The sequence below is a fragment of the Polyodon spathula genome, chromosome 10 (genome assembly GCF_017654505.1).
Source record: "Polyodon spathula isolate WHYD16114869_AA chromosome 10, ASM1765450v1, whole genome shotgun sequence".
Lineage (NCBI taxonomy): Eukaryota > Metazoa > Chordata > Actinopteri > Acipenseriformes > Polyodontidae > Polyodon > Polyodon spathula.
The window spans coordinates 46,585,840-46,605,982 of record NC_054543.1 but is presented as its reverse complement, the minus strand read 5'-3'; the positions used below and the strand labels follow the sequence as shown (position 1 = coordinate 46,605,982).

Below are 20,143 nucleotides of genomic sequence, written 5' to 3'. Positions count from 1 at the left end.
AAGTCAGTACTTGGTAGAAGCAGCAATTACTGCTATGAGCCTTTTTGGACAGGTCTCTACTAGCTTTGCACAGTAGGATGGTGACATGTTTGCCCACTCTTCATGGGAAAATTTCTCCAGTTCTGATAAGTTTGTTGGGCTTCGTCGATGGCCTGCAATCTTCAAGTCTCACCATACATTTTATATTGGATTCAAGTCAGGACTTTGACTGGGTCACTCAAGAACATTAACTATCTTCTTGTTCAACCCCTCCAGTGTGTCTTTGGCTTTGTGCTTCGGGTCATTGTCCTGCTGCAATGTGACTTTCCTCCCCAGTCCTGGCTGACTCACAGGTTTGAATGTGGCTTGCCAGAGCTGTAACCCACATACTGATCAGGAGAACTGGACGACAAACCTGTTACAGCCATCAAATCAATCGTCGCTTCCCCCGTCGTGCTGCTAAGGTACTGAACACTGGAGGTCAGGACCCCAGCTTGGGAAGCATCCTCCTGGGTCAGGAGCCCAGTTGATTTCTCCCCTCCTCCCCTTGTATATGTGTGTGACAGCAAGTGCAAGTGCAGTAGCTGCAGTGTGCTAGCCTGCTGTAATCACTGCATTTGCATCTACTATCCCCTGCCTATGCAATGTGTGCACAGAACCCTGACTGGGGTTTTCTACCTGCTTTGTGATGTGCATTCATGAACTATGGGATTCAGAGTTAAGTTAGAGAGTGTCAAGATCTTCAGCACCTTCAATTTCACCACTCCAGCATTGCCATAACAATTTTAATACATAAATACAGATAAACTTCAGATTTCATGTAAACTGATATTATGTAATTAGGCAAAAAACATTTTTCAGTATAGTGATATATATATATATATATATATATATATATATATATATATATATATATATATATATATATATATACACACACACAGACACACACACACACACACAAGTACGTTTTACAATAAAAAAATAAATTGGAAAATCAATTTCAAGCAATCAATGTTGATTGTTCTACACCACAACACTGTACAAGGGTTAATTATTAATCTATAAAAACCATGTGTTCAATATTACAATTAGATATGCACCCATATTAATATTTTAAAAAGGCATATAATAAATCATCCTCAGAAGTATAGCATGTTAATAAACTGCACTCTTAACTGCAGTGTACTAATATACCAAGAACACATGCAGGCTTTCTCACTTGGTCCTTTTGGGAGTGTGCGCTATGGCTCTCAGGTTGAAAACTTTGGTACAGGGCGGTATGGCTGCTATTCCTTGTGTGAAGGCATTGCATGCTGCTGCATGGCATGACGACGGTCCCCTTAAGGCAAAAACAGCAACAGCAAAAAGGGATATTTTATATCATTTAATATTCTTCTAATATATAATATGTTTTGTCTAATATCATATTCTGTTCCTGTTCTTAAAGATTGTCTGCAGTGGTTTCTGCTCATGATTTACTAACTTTTGATTAAGCATGTCAGGATTCAATTTTTATTTTTTTTCAGTTTCGACGGATAAAATTTACATTTATTTTTCAGTATATATTTCGATTTTTATTGACGTTTATTTTCAGGATGACGTCACACAACCTGCTCAGCCTGGTAGTACTTTCAAAGGAGAAGGTGAATCTAAAACCCTCTGACCTTTTCATTCTGGACGACAGCCTCTCGAACACGTCAGGTGCCTCTACTCTCTTCCTGACTGGCTTGGCCTCCACCACAGACACTGCAATTTAAACAGGTAAAGCACTGCAGCATCATTTCAAAATGGGAAAAAGAGACAGCATGGATGCTGGAACACTGCACAGAACTATGGAAGAAGACAATTACAAATCACAAACTGCAGGAAGCACACTATTATACAATTAACCATGGTGCTGGGAAACTGCAGATGGATGGCACTGTCTATTCACTAGTTTAGCACTCTATTAATCAATTATGAATCCAGTCGTGGTATAATCATGTTGCACTGCACAGTGTACAGTGATTTAAGTTATTGTATAAAAGAACTTAGTAAAATTAAAGTTTCACGCAGAAACCCCAACGGTTTACAACATACAGACACAGCATGTGCCAACAAAGAATATAAAGAGTTACACATAATAACTTAATAACAGTCAGTATTTCAAAGAATAATTAAGCCAGAACAGATGCCAAGAATGAGTTCTAAAGTACGTGTTCCAATCCCACTTTGAAAGTGATGCTATAGATTCTAGTAAAGCTGTTACTCGAAACAAAGTCCATAAAGTAACCAGCGGTTTTACTACTGAAACTATTTGGAAAATAACTATGAAAACAACAGCAATGTTACACATCACCATTATATATACATGTAGATTATTATTAAGTAAGAGATGTACAGTATGTAATATTTTTATAAAGAGGAGACTAATACTCAGTGAAGTTCATTAAAGATGCTCACAGAATTAAATATGCAAAACAAGCAAAGAGAAAGAGAAAGAAAGAGAGAGAGAATTAGGCCGCTATCCACTACTCACCAATATGCAAATGACAGCACTAAAAGTGAGCCAGTACAAGGCCCTGCTAACCCAAGCGCTCAGCCCAGAAAATAGTCCCCACAGCCAGCTGGTTCTGAAGAGCACTGCACTAAACACAAACCAGCTTCAGGGCAGCACTGCAAAAACACTGCCAATTAGTGTCAACCACACTGTAAAACAAATCAAAAGCTCCTATTTATAACATTGGGACAAATAAACAAAAAGCCCCAAATAAACTCAGTGACCACAACCTGGCCATTGAAAAAGGTTGACACAAACAAACCTGGCTGGCTAGAGAGAACAGGCTCTGTGGTCACCCTCCCACACTTCCCATTATTTTTGTTGTCATTGTTATTATAAATCTACTGTTCATATGATATGTACTATAAATGCTTTGACATTACTGCAGATGTTTTTCATGACAATAAAGCACCACTGAATTGAACTGAGAGAGAGACAGAGACAGACAGAGAGAGACAGTGAGAGACAGAGAAAGGGGGGGGGTTAGAGACCATTTTAATGAATTAGCTAATAATACTTGCAAAACAAGCCCTGAATACTCTGGTAAAGCGTCTGTTGTCTTCCGAGGAAACTGCATTGAGTCGTAATTCTGTAACAATTGTCACTCATTGGGAAAATAGTTCCAATTACAGACATTAACATGTTCAGGAATTAGCCTTCCATCCATAAATTACCCTTGAGCCCCTGTGTAAAGATGAATTATTATCTGATCCGATGGCTAATAGAAGCAGCAAAAGAGTGATAAATTACTTCCAAATCAGATAAAATCAAGCATGACATCATTTAATTAATTTCAGGCATTTTTCTGTGATTATTCCTATCCCGGGGAGAGAACAACATACTTTTAGAGACGTTTAATGTTTCTTAACTCTCTCAATCTCTGCCTCTGCCTCACACAGTATCTACAGAGACAGCGTCCCCCACCTGATTGAGGTCTTTTCTTGTTCGCCTCTCGATAGCCGGGAATGTAGTAATCCATCTTCCAGTCTAACTCCCATTGAGACCGTTCCTCCTGGAAAGGCACATGAGAGTGAAGCGAGCGGATTAGGTCATAGGGAAGACCGTTTGGTTCACTGCTTTAGCTTGGTGCTTACAAAAGTTGAGGGGCAATGGCACTGACACATGCCAATCAGAGCTTCCCCTCACAACCCTGTAAGAGAGGGCCTATCAGAGTCTCTCTCAAGCACAGTAACAGGGGTCATGAAGCAGACTCTCCTGCTCCTCCACAAGTGGCATTCGAATGGACGCCATGTGTGACAGGGTTACCACATGGCGTTTACCACTCTGGAGACATTTCATGAGAACTTTGTGACCGAGTACATGAGTAATACAATAAAAAAATGACTGGGTTAGGGAGTAATAACACAGAGAGAGAAACAGTAGAAACCTAAGCTGGTAGGCAGGTGCTAGAATAGATGTGATTGTACAGACCTAGCTCAGCGTTTAGAATGAATTGCTGTCTGTACTATTTTTTAATATTCCTCCAGTATATTGTGATCTAAACACTCTTTAGCTTTCCCCATGTTAGAACAGGAATATGAGGTCATGGGCACTGTTATTTAAATATGCTGCTGCTGCTTACATCATTACAGTAGACCACATTCATTTTTACAGTGCAGTAGGTGTTTGCAAAAGAAGGGTCTCTAACTCGTCTCTTAGACAGGTGTCATGCAGATTAAACCCATGCTCTCTGCTCAAGCTTGCAGTCATGCTATGCTCCAAGGCAGAGTCTGCAGTATACCACGCTGAAGGACGCTCAGCAGGAGAAACTGCCCTCATCAGCTCCAAACTCAACCAGTGCCCCAGCATAGTGTTGGAGGGGTTCTGCACTATTGGGCCGTTTGCCCCTTGTGTCGTAAATAGTGGGCTTTAATCTCCCAAGTCGCAGTTACAGTCTGAGATGTCATTTCAACATATCTTCAACTCATTTTGCAGCCCCCTCCCAGCCCTGCTGATATGCTCCAATACTCTTAACAGTTTGTTATGGATTTGCTGCGCTGGGAATGGGGCTCCGGATCTCAACACTAAGACCTTTGCTCTAAGCAGTGGATCAAATTGCATCTGAAATGCTTGTAAAATGAACACTGATTCCATTAACCCTTGTGAACTTTACTCACTGAACTATATTTAGTGCATCATGAAGTACACAGTTGTCCTTTAATTGTGCAACACCAGCCATTACCTGTTTCGTGTCTGTTCTATTAGGACTTGTCAGAGGAGCTGAGTGGCGTTTTAATTTCCTTGAGGACCAGGATCCATCTCAATACAGATGCTTTGCTTCTTTAGTAGACGCCCAACACTTTAAAGCTGCTTTTGAAAAATTTATGAAAAATTACCCCCATTTCCACAGGGACTGACTGCATTGCTAGAAGTCAAGGACAGTTAGCAGTTTGTGTAGTGTATTAATATTCAAGTGTTGGCTCTCATTTGAACGGGCTGTCACTTTGCTTTCTCGCTGGTCAGCGGAAGTGACCCTTGCTCATTAAGTGCTGGTAAATTGCTGAGGAGGGCGACAAGCAGCGAGAGATGGACTGTAATAACTCCTTGTCAGTCAGGTTGAAGGGCAGCCTGAGTTCCATTAGCAGGGGCTCGCTAATAGGAGCTTTGTTTCACTAATTAGAAAACAGAATCGAGAAATCCTATTAGCTCTATTAAAACCCTGAGCAGGCAGCAGAAGAGATGGTCTATACATGACAAGGACCTTCCCCCCCTCCCTGTTGAAATAAGCATACCAAAATTAGGTGTTAGCTTTAGGGTTAAAACAGTAGTCTAAATATTTAGGAACTTAAATGGGAAACGTACACCCCTACTGAGGTGACAGAACATATCAAACTCACCGACACTTTATAGGATTTCCTCACACCCACCCATAGTAATATTGTGTCAAGCCCACAATGGACAGTTTGCAAGGCATGGAGTCAACAAGATGCCTGAAGGTTTTGCATGATTTCGGCTCAGACAGTAACAGGGTCAGTGGACTACTACCATCAGTGCACAGTTCATATTCATCCCACAGTTTGTTCAATTGGATTAATATTTGGAGACAGTGCTGGCCAAGGCAGCAGACCACAGTAAATTGGCAGTTATGTGAGAGCTTGCCCAGCACAGAATAAGGCAGTTTTTCAATAAGGGGCTTCTAGTGTTACTCATACCAGTTAAAATTGTTTGAAATAAATACACAAATAATATTAATTACCATGTGTGGCAGGCTGGCGAGTGGATAGAGGCCCAGAGACAGACTGCAGTTCAAAAAAATAACTATTTTATTATAAATAAACAAAAATAAAGTGCACAAGGGCAAAATAACAGATACTCAAACACAAATAAAGCAAAAACAAAACTCACAAAAATAAAGTTTCCAGGCTGGGCAATGCCTTCACTGGATTTAGAAAATTCAAAAAACCACAAAACAAACACCAACCTGCTTCCTCAGCTCCCTTCTCCCAAATGAGAAGCTGAGGCCTCCTTTTATATCAGGTGGCTGGGCGCTGATTGATCGTTAATCAACCTAATCAACTAATCAACCCCAGCCACCTGAACATAATAAACCCAGGCAGGCAGGGGAAGTTAACCCCATCCCTGCCAATTTAAAAGGGCAGAGCTTTGCTCTGCCACACACCTCCCCCCATGTACAACGTACACCGGCCGCAATCGGCCAACTCCCCCCCTCCCCCCCCCCCCACCCTCCTCCCCCCAAGAGTCCAATTATGTCCCTTGGGTGGGCTGTTATGGTGGGTGGTGGTGGGCGGGGTTGATGTCGGAGCCCCCAAGCCTTCTTTGGTTGAGGGGGCCCCGAATGTCCAAGGTAGCATGGCGACGGCGGCCCGGCTCCCTCTGGTGGCGGAGGCGGCGACGGCGGCCCGGCTCCCTCTGGTGGCGGAGGCGGCGGCGGCGGCCCGGCTCCCTCTGGTGGCGGAGGCGGCGGCGGCGGCCCGGCTCCCTCTGGTGGCGGAGGCGGCGGCGGCGGCCCGGCTCCCTCTGGTGGCGGAGGCGGCGGCGGCGGCCCGGCTCCCTCTGGTGGCGGAGGCGGCGACGGCGGCTGGTGGCAGCGGCCCGGCTCCCTCTGGCTCTGAGGACGGCGGCGGCTGGCTCGGCGGCGGCGGCTCCTCCTCCCTCTCTGGCTCTGGGAGCGACGGCAGATCCCTCCTCCCTCTCTGGCTCTGGGAGCGACGGAGGCTCCTCCTCCCTCTCTGGCTCTGGGAGCGACGGCGGCTCCTCACCCCTCTCTGGCTCTGGGAGCGACGGAGGCTCCTCCTCCCTCTCTGGCTCTGGGAGCGACGGCAGATCCTCCTCCCTCTCTGGCTCTGGGAGCGACGGCAGATCCTCCTCCCTCTCTGGCTCTGGGAGCGACGGCAGCTCCCTCCTCCTCCTCCCTCTCTGGCTCTGGGAGCGACGGCAGATCCTCCTCCCTCTCTGGCTCTGGGAGCGACGGCAGATCCTCCTCCCTCTCTGGCTCTGGGAGCGACGGCAGATCCTCCTCCCTCTCTGGCTCTGGGAGCGACGGCAGCTCCTCCTCCCTCTCTGGCTCTGGGAGCGACGGCAGCTCCTCCTCCCTCTCTGGCTCTGGGAGCGACGGCAGCTCCTCCTCCCTCTCTGGCTCTGGGAGCGACGGCAGCTCCTCCTCCCTCTCTGGCTCTGGGAGCGACGGCAGCTCCTCACCCCTCTCTGGCTCTGGGAGCGACGGCAGCTCCTGGGAGCGACGGCATCCTCCCCCCTCTCTGGCTCTGGGAGCGACGGCAGCTCCTCCTCCCTCTCTGGCTCTGGGAGCGACGGCAGCTCCTCTCCCCCCTCCTGGCTCTCTGCTCCTCCTCCCTCTCTGGTTCTGGGAGCGACGGCAGCTCCTCCTCCCTCTCTGGCTCTGGGAGCGACGGCAGCTCCTCACCCCTCTCTGGCTCTGGGAGCGACGGCAGCTCCTCACCCCTCTCTGGCTCTGGGAGCGACGGCTCCTCAGCTGGGAGCGACGGCAGCTCCTCACCCCTCTCTGGCTCTGGGAGCGACGGCGACTGGCTCTGGGAGCGACGGCAGCTCCTCACCCCTCTCTGGCTCTGGAGACCCGTCTCTGGCTCGGCGGTTGCTCTCGCCGCCGTCGGTGGCCCTCCAGAGCCACGATGAGAACTCTGAGTCGGCCTCATCGCTGTGGTCGAGGAAGTGACCAATAGAGACCGAGACCCTCCGACGGCAGATCCCCCACCCTCTCTGGCTCTGGGAGCGACGGCAGGTCGCTCCTCCCCTCTCTGGCTCTGGGACGGCAGCTCCTCACCCCTCTCTGGCTCCGGGAAGGCGGCTCACCCCTCTCTGGCTCTCGGGAAGGCGGCTCACCTCTCTTTATTGGAGTGACCGGTGGATCTCCCATGTCTACCGCCAGGTAATTAACCACCATGAGGGCAACCTCTGGGAAGGAGGCCGGGTGGTGCTGTTCCTCCCACTGTTCCCACCTCTCCCCATCTCGACGCCACAGCGTGTTGATAACTATGGGGAGATCGTGGACGAGGTCTGCCTCAGGGTGCATCAACCAGTCCCAGATCTCCTGGGACGGTGGTGAAGGTGGTGGTGCTGGAGGTAGTGGGGTGGCCCCTGATGCCCGGGGTGAACACGGCACCTCTTCCTGGGCCTGGTTGTAGGGGCATCCTGCCCAGTTGTGGCCGTCCTCCTCACACCGGCCACACCAGTTTGCCGGTGGCACGTCTGGGCAGGACCGCCAACGATGGTCCTCCTTCCCACACCAGGAACACCAGGGGAAGAGGCTGGCCGGGTCCTCCAGCGGTGGCTGCAGCAGCTTACATTTCTTCAGCTGCTGCTTGTCCTGCCTTTTCCACTGTCTGCTCTTCTTTCCCATTTTTTTTTTTCTCAAAAAAAAAAAATAAATACTGCTCTGAGCCTCTAGGTGGCGCTATCCCACTCTGACACCAAATGTGGCAGGCTGGCGAGTGGATAGAGGCCCAGAGACAGACTGCAGTTCAAAAAAATAACTATTTTATTATAAATAAACAAAAATAAAGTGCACAAGGGCAAAATAACAGATACTCAAACACAAATAAAGCAAAAACAAAACTCACAAAAATAAAGTTTCCAGGCTGGGCAATGCCTTCACTGGATTTAGAAAATTCAAAACCACAAAACAAACACCAACCTGCTTCCTCAGCTCCCTTCTCCCAAATGAGAAGCTGAGGCCTCCTTTTATATCAGGTGGCTGGGCGCTGATTGATCGTTAATCAACCTAATCAACTAATCAACCCCAGCCACCTGAACATAATAAACCCAGGCAGGCAGGGGAAGTTAACCCCATCCCTGCCAATTTAAAAGGGCAGAGCTTTGCTCTGCCACACCATGATATGAAGAAATTGAAAGCATTTCATTTTGCATGGTTTTGAAAGCAGGTATCTGAAATCACTTCAGCACTGGGACCAGTGATAGAGGAATGCAAGATTTTTAATTATACACGGAATCTCCCTGAGCAGAGAAATCATCCAGGCTATTTACGTGATACAATAGAGAATCCAAATCAATCTCATTCACAGGCACATTTCAATATCTTCTAGTGAGACTTGTCAAAGAGAATCATTGTTATTTTCAATTCAAGTGCTGAAAGTCAAGGTTTCACAAAAAGAAACTGCAGGGATGCTTGGCAGTTTCTTTAAGGCTTTTTCAAATTTCTTAAAGAATTTTGTGGGGAATGTTGTACTCTTGGAAAGAAAACAGATTTGACAGCACTTAAGGCTAAAAGCCTTTGTTTATCAACAAACATGTACATGTAACAAGGGCTGTGGTCCACATGCAACCACTCGGGCCACAAGCAAGCGCCTTAACCACAGTATAAACTGATCTAATCTGTATCACCAGGAGAAGGCAGCATCGTTGGCAAGCGTCCTCAACACAACACACCCCAATTTCCAGGCTCTTAACACAACACACCCCAATCTCCAAGCTCTTAACACAGCACACCCCAATCTTCAAGCTCAACACAGCACACCCCAATCCCCAGGCCCTTAACACAACACAACCCAATCTAGGACCTTAAAACAACACATCCTAATCCAGGACCTTAACACAACACATCCCAATCCAGGACCTTAACACAACACATCCCAATCTCAAGCAATGTCTGCTGTACTGAAAGAGCTGTTCTTCACATTGTTTGTTACTCAGCTCAGTCAGCAGCCACAGATAGTTCCTTACACCCTAGAGGGTCTGGTTCTTAGAAGGTGAGAAGATACTTTAACCTCTGTCTCTTGTCCAGTGGTGCCATGCCCCCACAGTACAAGAGTCAGAGAATGGAGGAATCTGAAATTAAACGATCTGCTGTAAGGGGAATTTACCAAGGACATTATTTTTTTTTTCATTCCTGCATTGCAATGTTCTCACATTCCGGACACACTGCTTAAAGTTTCCATTTTTCTTCCCAGTTGTACCAATTTACTGATCTAATATTTGTTACCCATGTACAACCGAGAAATAAATTTAGATAACTTTAGATGGTTTGAAGCTTATATATTGCTACTATTCGATATCAACGTTTATTTTTTAAAGAATTTACTGGGAGGTTTTTTATCTTTATTTTTCAGTTCAAGCAGAGCATGGGTGAAATCGACCTTTACTCGTAAAAAACAAATTATGCCATTGAGAAACCCCTTCATCATATTCAACATGCAACAAAACCATGGTTACCAACATTCTAACTGAAATAACGTTTGGTCACCGCGACGCTATGCCTTGTAAAGCTAAAGTTCCTACACAAATTAAACTCTCAAATAAACTGTAGAAAACGCAGCATATAAAATGTATTACTTGTACACAGACTTTTATAACATACATTTACAAGCAAAAAAATTATATGCACAGAACAAAACATTAGATACTTGAACAGAACTGACTTGCACTTATTATTCTGAGCTCCGCCCCTCTCCTGCTTCAGCACAGCCGGACTTGCTGGAGGCAGACGGGCCGCTTCGTCCTGCCGCGGAGACTTCAGCCGTCAGTCAGGGGATTGTGCACAATGCTCATTAAATGTTTTCCTCTTGCATCCCATTTTCAAATCAAACTAGTAAATGTCACTGTATATACCTATAATAATAGCAAAAGCCTACCTACACCTTAACCCGCTAATTTAAAAGTAGGCGCTTTGAATGACAGGCGCTGTAGCTGGCAAATGAAAGTGCACAGTCGGCCTTGACATTTCAACGAATGAGAGCATTCTAGTGCTGCTTCAGCCAAGGAGATCCATCAGAACAGGATGAAATGATTGACATTCAAACTACACTAGCCTATTAAGGAACCACCGAGTTGACTGACAGCGACCCTTAGCCATTCAGAGCGGAACAGAGACGGAACAGACAGCAAGTATAAAAACTACACAGACTAGAGATGATTTCTAAATTACTGTTTTTGGTAATAAAGAAAAAAAGCGAGTGGCTTTACCGACATTCATGCTATATAAATTTATTTCAGTCAAATTCATATTTTTGGGGAATTCGACGTTTAATGAGCTTTACCAATTAAAATCAAAAAGTATCAAGTCTACTTATATAGAACTTATATAGGCGTAGCCTACTTATATAGGCATCCCTACACCTGTTTTTGTTTTGTTGTTATTATTTTAATGCACACACATGTCATGGAAAACAGTGAATCTATCCTGCTGTAAAATAAAGGTCCACACCAGAGATAAAACCCCAGACTCTTATTCCTTCCTGTGGTTATCTGTTCCTGCTACAGCCTACATTTTTATAAATAGCTCCCATTGTCGTGGTTATGCACATCTTTGCTCAAGTAGGCTTGGAATTCTGGCATGTCTCCCCTGTTTGCGGCTCAACAGGTTTAATTGGTTTCAATGGGGATTAACCGTGCCATTTAACCTTCCTCGCAGGAAGGGAGTACAGACCTGAGGCTCAATTTGTGATAGTCTGCTTTATTGACCTCAACGCTCGCTTCACTAGGCTAATCACAAGCAGTGCTGATGTGTGCAAAGAGAGATTCCACAGCACAGAATTCTGCCACAACGCACTGAGCACAAAACAATGGGTTAACAGAATCCTGAAGTCGGACTAGGCTATGTTTATCTGGGATCCTAATTAACATGCCGCGTCTCATTATATGTGCTGCACTGTACCTAATCAGCTGGTAAATAGAAGACTGTCAGTCTAACACTTTTCAAGAGGACTTATTTCTTTTTACACCAGGGTTAAGAATTACAGATTACAGGTGTCAGTACCTCCAGCCACAGCCTTAATAGAACCCCATAAACTTGAATCAGTTCATTCAGGCAAGTGATTCCCAAATTATAGCCTTCATACCTACACACCAGCATAGAGAAGCTAGTACAGAGAGATTGACCATGTATTGGTGCTGCACTGGAATTCCTTCCAGATTCACACAGTACTTCTCTAGGATGCTTCGCTATGAAAGGTACCAAATAAACAAAAGCTGTTGCAGCTGCACAGTGATTCCAAAGATGCTTTTGCTCACCTCAACAATGTGCAGGCTGTTTGTTCCAAGACTGCAAATCCAAATCATCCCTGTCGTGGAATACGTTTGCCTCACTGACCAATCTCTCAAAGCTGGTTAAGGGACAGCCTGTCTTATTAAAATACATTAATGTATCTTTTACTGCACCAGATTCAATCGCAGTTCATGAAATATTGCTTCACAGCGACACTCTGCAATTTGACTTATTGCAGAAGAAAGGTGAAAAAGTAAAGGCTGACGACAATGCCCTTGTTTATGTACAGACTGCAGGTATTTGTAGAGTAGTCATGTAATCAGGCATCATGTTTATTTACAAAGTTGCCCTGTTCTAATGTGACGGTGGTCAATATCAAGTATGACTAACTCAGGCTCTGTGCACATTACAAAACTAATGCCACTGTGGGGAACTGAACTAATACCAGATCCACAAGGCTATATCCAGCACAGCACTGCACAGCACACACGTTTGATTTCCTTTATTTGTGGGGACTTCTCATTGACTCTCACTATATTTGTATTTACTATTTCTAACTCCAGTCAGACAAAACTCTACACAGGATGAAAGTGGACAACAAACTAAATATTTTGGCACTTTTATTTATTTTTCTGAAGGCATATGTAGTTCATAAAAAGGTGTTTTTTCAGGAGTTACTATCTTTGTGGGGGCTTTTTCCCAAATGTTGTCCCCACATTGATAGTAATACATGCCCCCCCCCCCCCCACACACACACACACACACACAGCTGTATTTAGTTTTGCTGTTTTTTTAAAGGATCTTTAGGTACAGGTTTGGGTTTGCATGATCAAGCAGATTATATATTGACTGATTGAAACAGGAACTCCCGCCTTGCATTGCTGCTGCATTGTCTGTTACATATTTCATTCTTTTTATAGAATCCGAGCTTTACTTACAGCTATGAAAATATTTACTATTTTTTTTACTATTTTTTTATATTTATTTTTTGTTTCTTTTATGTAAAGGAGTCAATAAATGAATACCTTTGTTTATTCAAACAGTCTGACAGTTTGATGCACTGTACAGAACCAGCTGCCTCTGTACAGCTTTGTTGCAACTCCCAACCATGTAAGGGGCAGGGGTAGCAAAGATAATTTTTATCAAAAAATGTGAGGCATTTACCCCAAACAAGTACAGAACCTAACTGAATTACCAGAGATGGCAGTACTTACCATGGTGCTGATGTCGTACTCAAGGGCTAGCCTTGCTGTCACTGCTGCGTTCAGCTCTTCTTCTGTCAGAACTGGCTCAAGCCTGGTTGGCATATAATTGTCACTTCGCAGCTGGATAAAAAGCAACACGAAAGAGGTTAGCATAGATGTCAAACACAGCATTTACATAAAGCACTGACAAAACCATAAACAAGTGTCTTATCTTTGTCAGACTATTGTGCTTTCACTCTTTAATTTACAGTACAGAATTTTTATCCATTGAGTACGTTCCTGCTTGTTAAACGCGCTCTCTGTTTTTAATATCTGTGATACTGAAGCACTGTTTATAGAGCTTGCTTTAGCTTCTAATAAAGTATGCCCTGCATGCATGAATGAATTGAAAAGGGAAAAAAGGATTGCAGCCTTTTGGGAAACAAAATTAACAGCGTTACAATGAAAATCAATGAATTTATGCAGAAGCACCTCAAGGCGTTGTACATATCTGACAGGCCGCAGTAAACCCTTAGTCTGACGGAAACGGCACCTCTACCAAAACAAAGCAGTCCTTGTACACAGATCTGCATGTATTCATAGATATACACAGATCTGCATGTATTCATAGACATACACAGATCTACATGTATTATATATAGACAGATCTACATGTATTCATAGATATACAAAGATGTACATGTATTCATAGACATACACAGATCTACATGTATTCACAGATATATACAGATCTACATGTTTTTTGTTTTTTTTTTCTTAAAAATTGGACAAAATATTCATTTAACAATGGGGAGGATTTTTCAGTGAAATGAGTACAAATGACTTCGACCATACCATTTGTCACGAGTCGATTACTTTGGAGGCACTGCGGGAGTGACAATTTGTCATGCTGCATGGAGAAATAACAGCTCTAAGACTGGGATACATGCTTGCTTCCTTTATTGTTTTAACATCTTTGCTTATGCTGGACCGGGCAACTTAGTGCTAACCAAAAATTAATTAGATGGCTAAGTGGACAGCCACAAGCCTTATAACAGCAAAAGTGAATCTTAACAAGAATACATTATTTGTCACTAGGCATAAAAATTTGCTCTAAGAAATGAGTTACAAGTAGATGCTCTTCATAGTCACTGTTTCTCGCTGGTTTTGTAACATTGGCAGGTTTACTGTTCATTCACGAAAGGGTGGGGTCCATGCTACCTAAAACATTCCTTGTAGTTACGCATAGCTCTCTCCCTGCGTTCAGTGTTTGGGTTACTGTGTGCATTGACTGATGCTTCTCAGCAATCACACTGCTCTGCTATAGGTTAATACAAGGTCTACTGCATTCTGTTGAATTTATGGGGTTCAGTTATTTCCTGTGGAGTTCAAGGCCAGACGCAGCAGAAAAGCAGCAGAAAAACAATAACTCACCTGTGGCACAGAGACCACCCATGTCCAGCTGTCAGCCTTAGCTTGTCCAAACTGTGCAGCACAACCTGAAGATCAAATACACATCAATACATTGAATCACTAAAAACCCAACTCATGTTTCTACTACACTGGATAAAAGAATATGTGAATGATGAACTGAAAGTGTCAAACATCAATACAATGAAGATAATAAAATAAATCCTCAAATTCTAATGGAAACAATTCAACCTGTAAAGGGTTAAGGAAAACATCTAAATCAAAGTGAAATGCTCCACAATTAAACACGTTTTCTTCCTATTCTATATGTTTGGTGACTGCTGACTGCTTTATTCTGCAGTGTACCTTTTGTAACATTTCTATCTTCCCAGTTTGTTTATATCCTCCAAACAAAGGCTTCCTGCAGTCTTAGTACGAGTCACACCAGCACAGCCCTAGCTACAGCTGCAAAGAGTTTATTAATGATGCTATCTGCAAGATCCGTTATACTGATCAGCAAGCAAAACAGAAAGCTGCTTTTCTTTTTTTTTTTTTTAAGAAGCAGTGTTTTCATCATTTCATGTTTTAAAAGATATTCCTATGTGGCCAGTTCAGAAGCCACTGAGTCTATATTTATGGAAGTTATCGACAGTAAAATTTGACCTTGATAATTTCTCAAAGTAATCCCCTTTTCATATCCTTCCAGGTTTTATAGTGTACGGCCAGCTTTTGTACAACACTGCCCTCAACTATAACACTAATCGGATCTTCAAATCTCTTTGCCCAAGAGTCTGATCTGCACCTCTTTTCCTACCCAGAACAAAGCTTTGTAAAGGGATTTTTCTATCAGATGCACTTTCCTAGTATTATATAATTTCTTTCCTTCCTTATATCAGATTATGTGTGTTCGGTATAACACTCTATTGTTTTTTTTTTCTCACTGATTACCCTAGTCAGTAGCTACTTAAAGCTTCTGAAAAGCGTATTAGCATTGCACTGTGTGCAATGAAACACGCAGGTTGAAGCACAGTGCACCGAATCCTGTGCAACGAACATGCTTCCCAAACTTACTTTAGAAAACAATGACAGGATACTAAAGTGCTTAAACATTGGGAAAATATAAGGGGAAAAAAAGGAGGATGACATATCCATTTATTAATGTGGTGTACATACTGCATACAAACTGAAAGTTTGGGAAATGCACTTTTGGGGTCTGTGACTGTGTGCTTCCAAATGCATTCTCAGTTAAACTATTTGTTGGTTGTTGAGTTTGCATCTCTACACATAACAATAGTGCAGGGCTGTGTTCTTTAGCATGTTACCTGCACTTTGAGAATTTATTTTCTGACAAACATTTATTTCGTCCTTGTGGGTGTCTTTTTGTATCCTGCTGTGCAGAAAAGAAGAGAAAAAGTTTTCACGGAAACCAATTTAAAGAAAAGTTACATGTAGGGAAATTAAATTTATTATACTTATGCTTGATGGAAACTGGCTTTTAGTAATACTGTAGCTGCTGTTGATGGACATGGAGTGGTAAGTCGTGGCTGGTGCAAGATCCATTTGAAAGGCTTACAAAATGAGCACATTGTTGTAAGCCGAGCCCTTTGCTATAAAGCAACAAGTGCATTTTGACACAAGACTTTGAGTTATGTCTTTCTTTTGAAAATGTGTAAAGTTCTTGTTTGCAGAAGCAATCACGTGTGAGATGAACGTACTGCTCAGCTGTAAAGTAAACACAACAATACTGTTGTATAACTTCAGAGTTTGTGATTTATAATACATTCATCAGCTGCACACACTTGGAGGATTCACAACCAGTCAGCTGCTCGACAAGGAACATATTATTAGTTTGACCTTACAGTATAAAGGAATAAAAATGGACAGTACTTACCACTATTTGCTGTTTGAGCTCTTGCTTTTTCAACAGAAGAAAGCTTAAAAAAAAAAAAAAACTACATATTTTACTCAAAGAGAAAAAGCCAGGCCAAATGCCAACATATTTCAATTCGCTTACTCATTCTTAATGGAAAATGATTATCTTCCAGTCATTTAAATTCTCACTACCTGGTTTATCAGTGTAAAGATGTGGTACATTCATTTTTTTCCAGCTCTTTTGTAAAATAAGATTTTTTTTTCCACAGAAAAAACCCATTAAGCCTATCTTAAGGAACAGAGCAGGGATACAATAGTGCCCTTGCAAAGGTTACTGGGGACAGGGGATGTAAAAAAAAAAAAAAAAAAAGAAGAATACTGGTCTTGGCGTTCTCAATGGACTGGGATTTCTATTGAAGGAATTGATATTGCAGACTACAGCCGTCATTATGGGCTTCTAATAAATAGACCTCAAGGGATGAGAGTGGCACTACACATGAATCCCCTGATCTACAAGCTAATGTTCTTGTGTAATTAATAGACTTTATCAAAGGGACACACAGTGTTCATCTGTAACAGCAGGAACCGTTAGTATTTCTTGTGCGACTCCATTTTTTTATTTTTTTAACTTCTGCCCAACCTGTTACAAGCTGGTGGAACCCACAAAAAGCACTGGCTGGAATTGAAATACACCCAGAACTTCAGAAGCTTGTTACTCTTTACTAACCTGGAAAACTGGGAAATAAATTATTCGCACCAATTTTCGGGGGGGGGGGGGTGTTTTTGTTTTATTTTAAAAAAACAACGATAAAATCCCATTTTCATATAAATTAAAAGATAAAATAAGCCATATACAGATGTTGGCATGTAAACGCTGGGAACAGTATAATGTGTGCTCCAGAACTTGCAACACTCAATGAGGTTTTTCACACTGGTAGGACAGCAGATGGACGGACAGTCAGATGGATAGACTATGCAAGCCCATGTTCATGCTCATACTGACCTTTGATCTAGGGATGCTTGTGGATCTGAAGTGATCTCTGTACTGGCCCATATCAGATGGGTGTGACCGGTATTCTCCAAGCTGGGCCTCTTTCACCTGCAGCAATGAGATTCATCAGGTCGTCATTTCAGGGCATGCATCTATGTGATTTATTACAACTGGCAATGGCTCCCCATCCCAGACACAGATTCATTCCTCTGTGAAGCTACACAATAAACTGGCATCTACTGCATGAAGAGAGGGACTGGGTGAGCCCTCGGGGTAGTAAAGGTCACGCTGTTGCTTTCAGGTTTTTATAAATGGTTGAAGAGATAAATGACTGATGAGTCCTGCAGCTACTCCTTCAAACAATCAGAGTCGCTGTGCCTCGGGTCACTTCAGAGATCCTTCTTCTGCTGCACATGGTGCTTCCTCCCTGTCAGTATCAAAGCCATCGTCAATTTACAATGAACCATCTCTGACAGACCCTGGGCCTTTTGTTATTACTGCCCTATACACATCAGGATTGACTGGCTGGCTATCTAAAATAAAATTGGGTTTAAAAAAAAAGGAAAATACAACATAATATTAGAATCTATAGTTCCAATCTCTTGGTTTTTGAAGGCCATTGTGAAGATAGGGAAATGTTTCCAACAAGTTGTTAGCACATTTGTTATAAGATCATTTTTGAAAGCAGATCTCAAGTATCTGCCGAGTTAAGAAATTAAGAGAAGGGTAAGCTGCAAGCCGAAGACTACACAATCAGACCACAGAAGACTAGGAACAAACTAACTAAACCTTATAGAAGTTTGCCATAGTAAAAGCACAGCAAAGTGTACTAAGGCATAGTGAAAGCATAGTGACAGTATTGTAAAGCCCAGAGAGCATATTTAAAAAAAAAAACAGTGAACAATGGTAAATGCACAGTATTACCATGGGGGAAAGACTGTGCAAATGGGAACTAACTAACTTTATAAACAAAACACCCCTAGCCACTACTATATTTTGAGTATGTAAGGCAAACAAAATTGCCAATTCATTACCCCAGATAATGTGTATGGGAGAGATAATGGAGTGTGAGAGGGCTTTACCTGAACGCGGGAAACCTCCTGAGGATTCTGCAACAGCTTGCAGGGCGCACAGTGCACTTCCACCTAGCGAGACAGAAACACCTAATTAACCATAAACAAACACATTAGAGCCCGCACCAGGGTACCCACTCGCAGGCTCGCTCGGGCAGCACCCCCATCAGCTACACTGCCAGCCCCCCTCTGCTTCTTACTGCTGTGGTTCCATTTATAAACAGGCCTGGAGGGAATGAAGAGCGAAGGTCTCAGCGAGGGGCTGCAGCACTGGCCCTGCCACCATGGCATGTTAATGAAGCACGGATTGTGCAATGCCATTCCCTATGGCGCGATGTGTGGAGAATTCACAGTACATAATTAGATACTACAACATGGTGGTTACCTTATCTGCTCATGTTTAGAACAGGCGCCTGGCTTTACTGGTGCAGGAAGTCAGCAGCATAGCAAACCAGCATCTGTTTCCTACAGTAGGTTGTGAACACACTGTTGGTGAAACTCATGGTAAAAATGTATGGTTCATTTTGAGAAATGGTATGATACAAGCCTGGTAAAATGATTTTAAAGGCTCCTGCATACACAAGCAGAAGCATTTGTCTGTAGCCCGTTATCGCCACTTGTTTTCTGAATTCCACATAATCTCTTATACTGCGATCGAAGACTTGCAAGTCATCACAGTCAAACTAAGAAAGTCGGATCTAGGTTCTGGTTCAAAACTGATTATATTACATAACTTCTGATCTTGACAATTGTTTTGATTTAATGCCTAATCACACAGCATGTCCGTTCTACCTGAACCTCATCACTTGGTTATGCTTGTTGCCTGGTTACCAACTGTATCACTGTTTGAAAAAATAAAATAAAAGGATGTTGTACCATATTAGTTTATAATAAATAACCTGAAGTCAACCAAACATAAAAACCATGTGATACAGCAGGTCACTGCATGGCCTTGCTACAGTCTACCACATCTACCTCATCTCTCTTTAGGAATAACCTTCCATTGCTGCAGGGCTAGAGGAAGTTGCCTGGTCACCCTTCACTCTTACAATGTAAGTCGTAGTTCGTTGGGTTCTCTGCAGTGCCCTCTCTTATGGGTTGATGGGGTCTGGTTTATGGAGGATTGTCTCGTGTGCATGCAGAAAAGGGCACGGAATCATTGGCATGCCAAGACTGAATGGTTGTGAAAGTTGTGAAGGATGCTTTCCTTCTTTTTCCTGGAAGAGCTGGAGGAGAAGCTGCTGGAGAAGCTAAGCGGACACTGCTGCAGAGCTATGACGATGAGACTCGTTACAAAACAAGATATAAAAGATATAAAGATTTGCAGTGGCAGGTCTGGAAACTGGCATACTGATAAAAAAAGCAAACAAAAGCACAAAGGCTCTTGTTTTGAGCTAAAAAGTTTGATAAATATATTCCGCTGTAAATTGATGTCCTGTTTAATATGGTTTTAAGGCAGTCAAAATGGAGCACTAGCTGGTAAAATATTGTTTTCTGCCAGTTCAGCTGAAACATGATCGCGATTCAAAAGAAATGTATCCCAGTGTGAGACCAGCATTTTTGGGGTTAAATAAGGAATGGGGTATGGCACGCTGTCCCTGCCCACCGTGCTGGAGCAACAACGTGGACTGGGAGAGCAGACCGCGCTGGAGGAGT

At 43.3% G+C, this 20,143-nt stretch overlaps 1 protein-coding gene across 2 annotated transcripts in view; it reads right to left on the bottom strand.

Moving 5' to 3' along the window:
• Positions 1-944: 944 nt before the first annotated feature.
• Positions 945-20,143, bottom strand: part of LOC121321478 — a 61,773-nt gene continuing 42,574 nt past the window's right edge. Inside the window, exons 8-15 of one of the 2 annotated variants that reach the window (XM_041260443.1) lie at positions 18,497-18,559; positions 17,427-17,522; positions 16,443-16,485; positions 14,576-14,640; positions 13,172-13,282; positions 3,446-3,533; positions 1,647-1,728; positions 945-1,321 (exon numbers count right to left, since the gene is read on the bottom strand). In XM_041260443.1, the coding sequence (XP_041116377.1) occupies positions 1,198-1,321; positions 1,647-1,728; positions 3,446-3,533; positions 13,172-13,282; positions 14,576-14,640; positions 16,443-16,485; positions 17,427-17,522; positions 18,497-18,559 (672 nt within the window). In that variant the 3' untranslated portion in view covers positions 945-1,197. The remainder of the gene's footprint in view (positions 1,322-1,646; positions 1,729-3,445; positions 3,534-13,171; positions 13,283-14,575; positions 14,641-16,442; positions 16,486-17,426; positions 17,523-18,496; positions 18,560-20,143) is intronic. The other variant, XM_041260444.1, reaches the window with a different exon arrangement.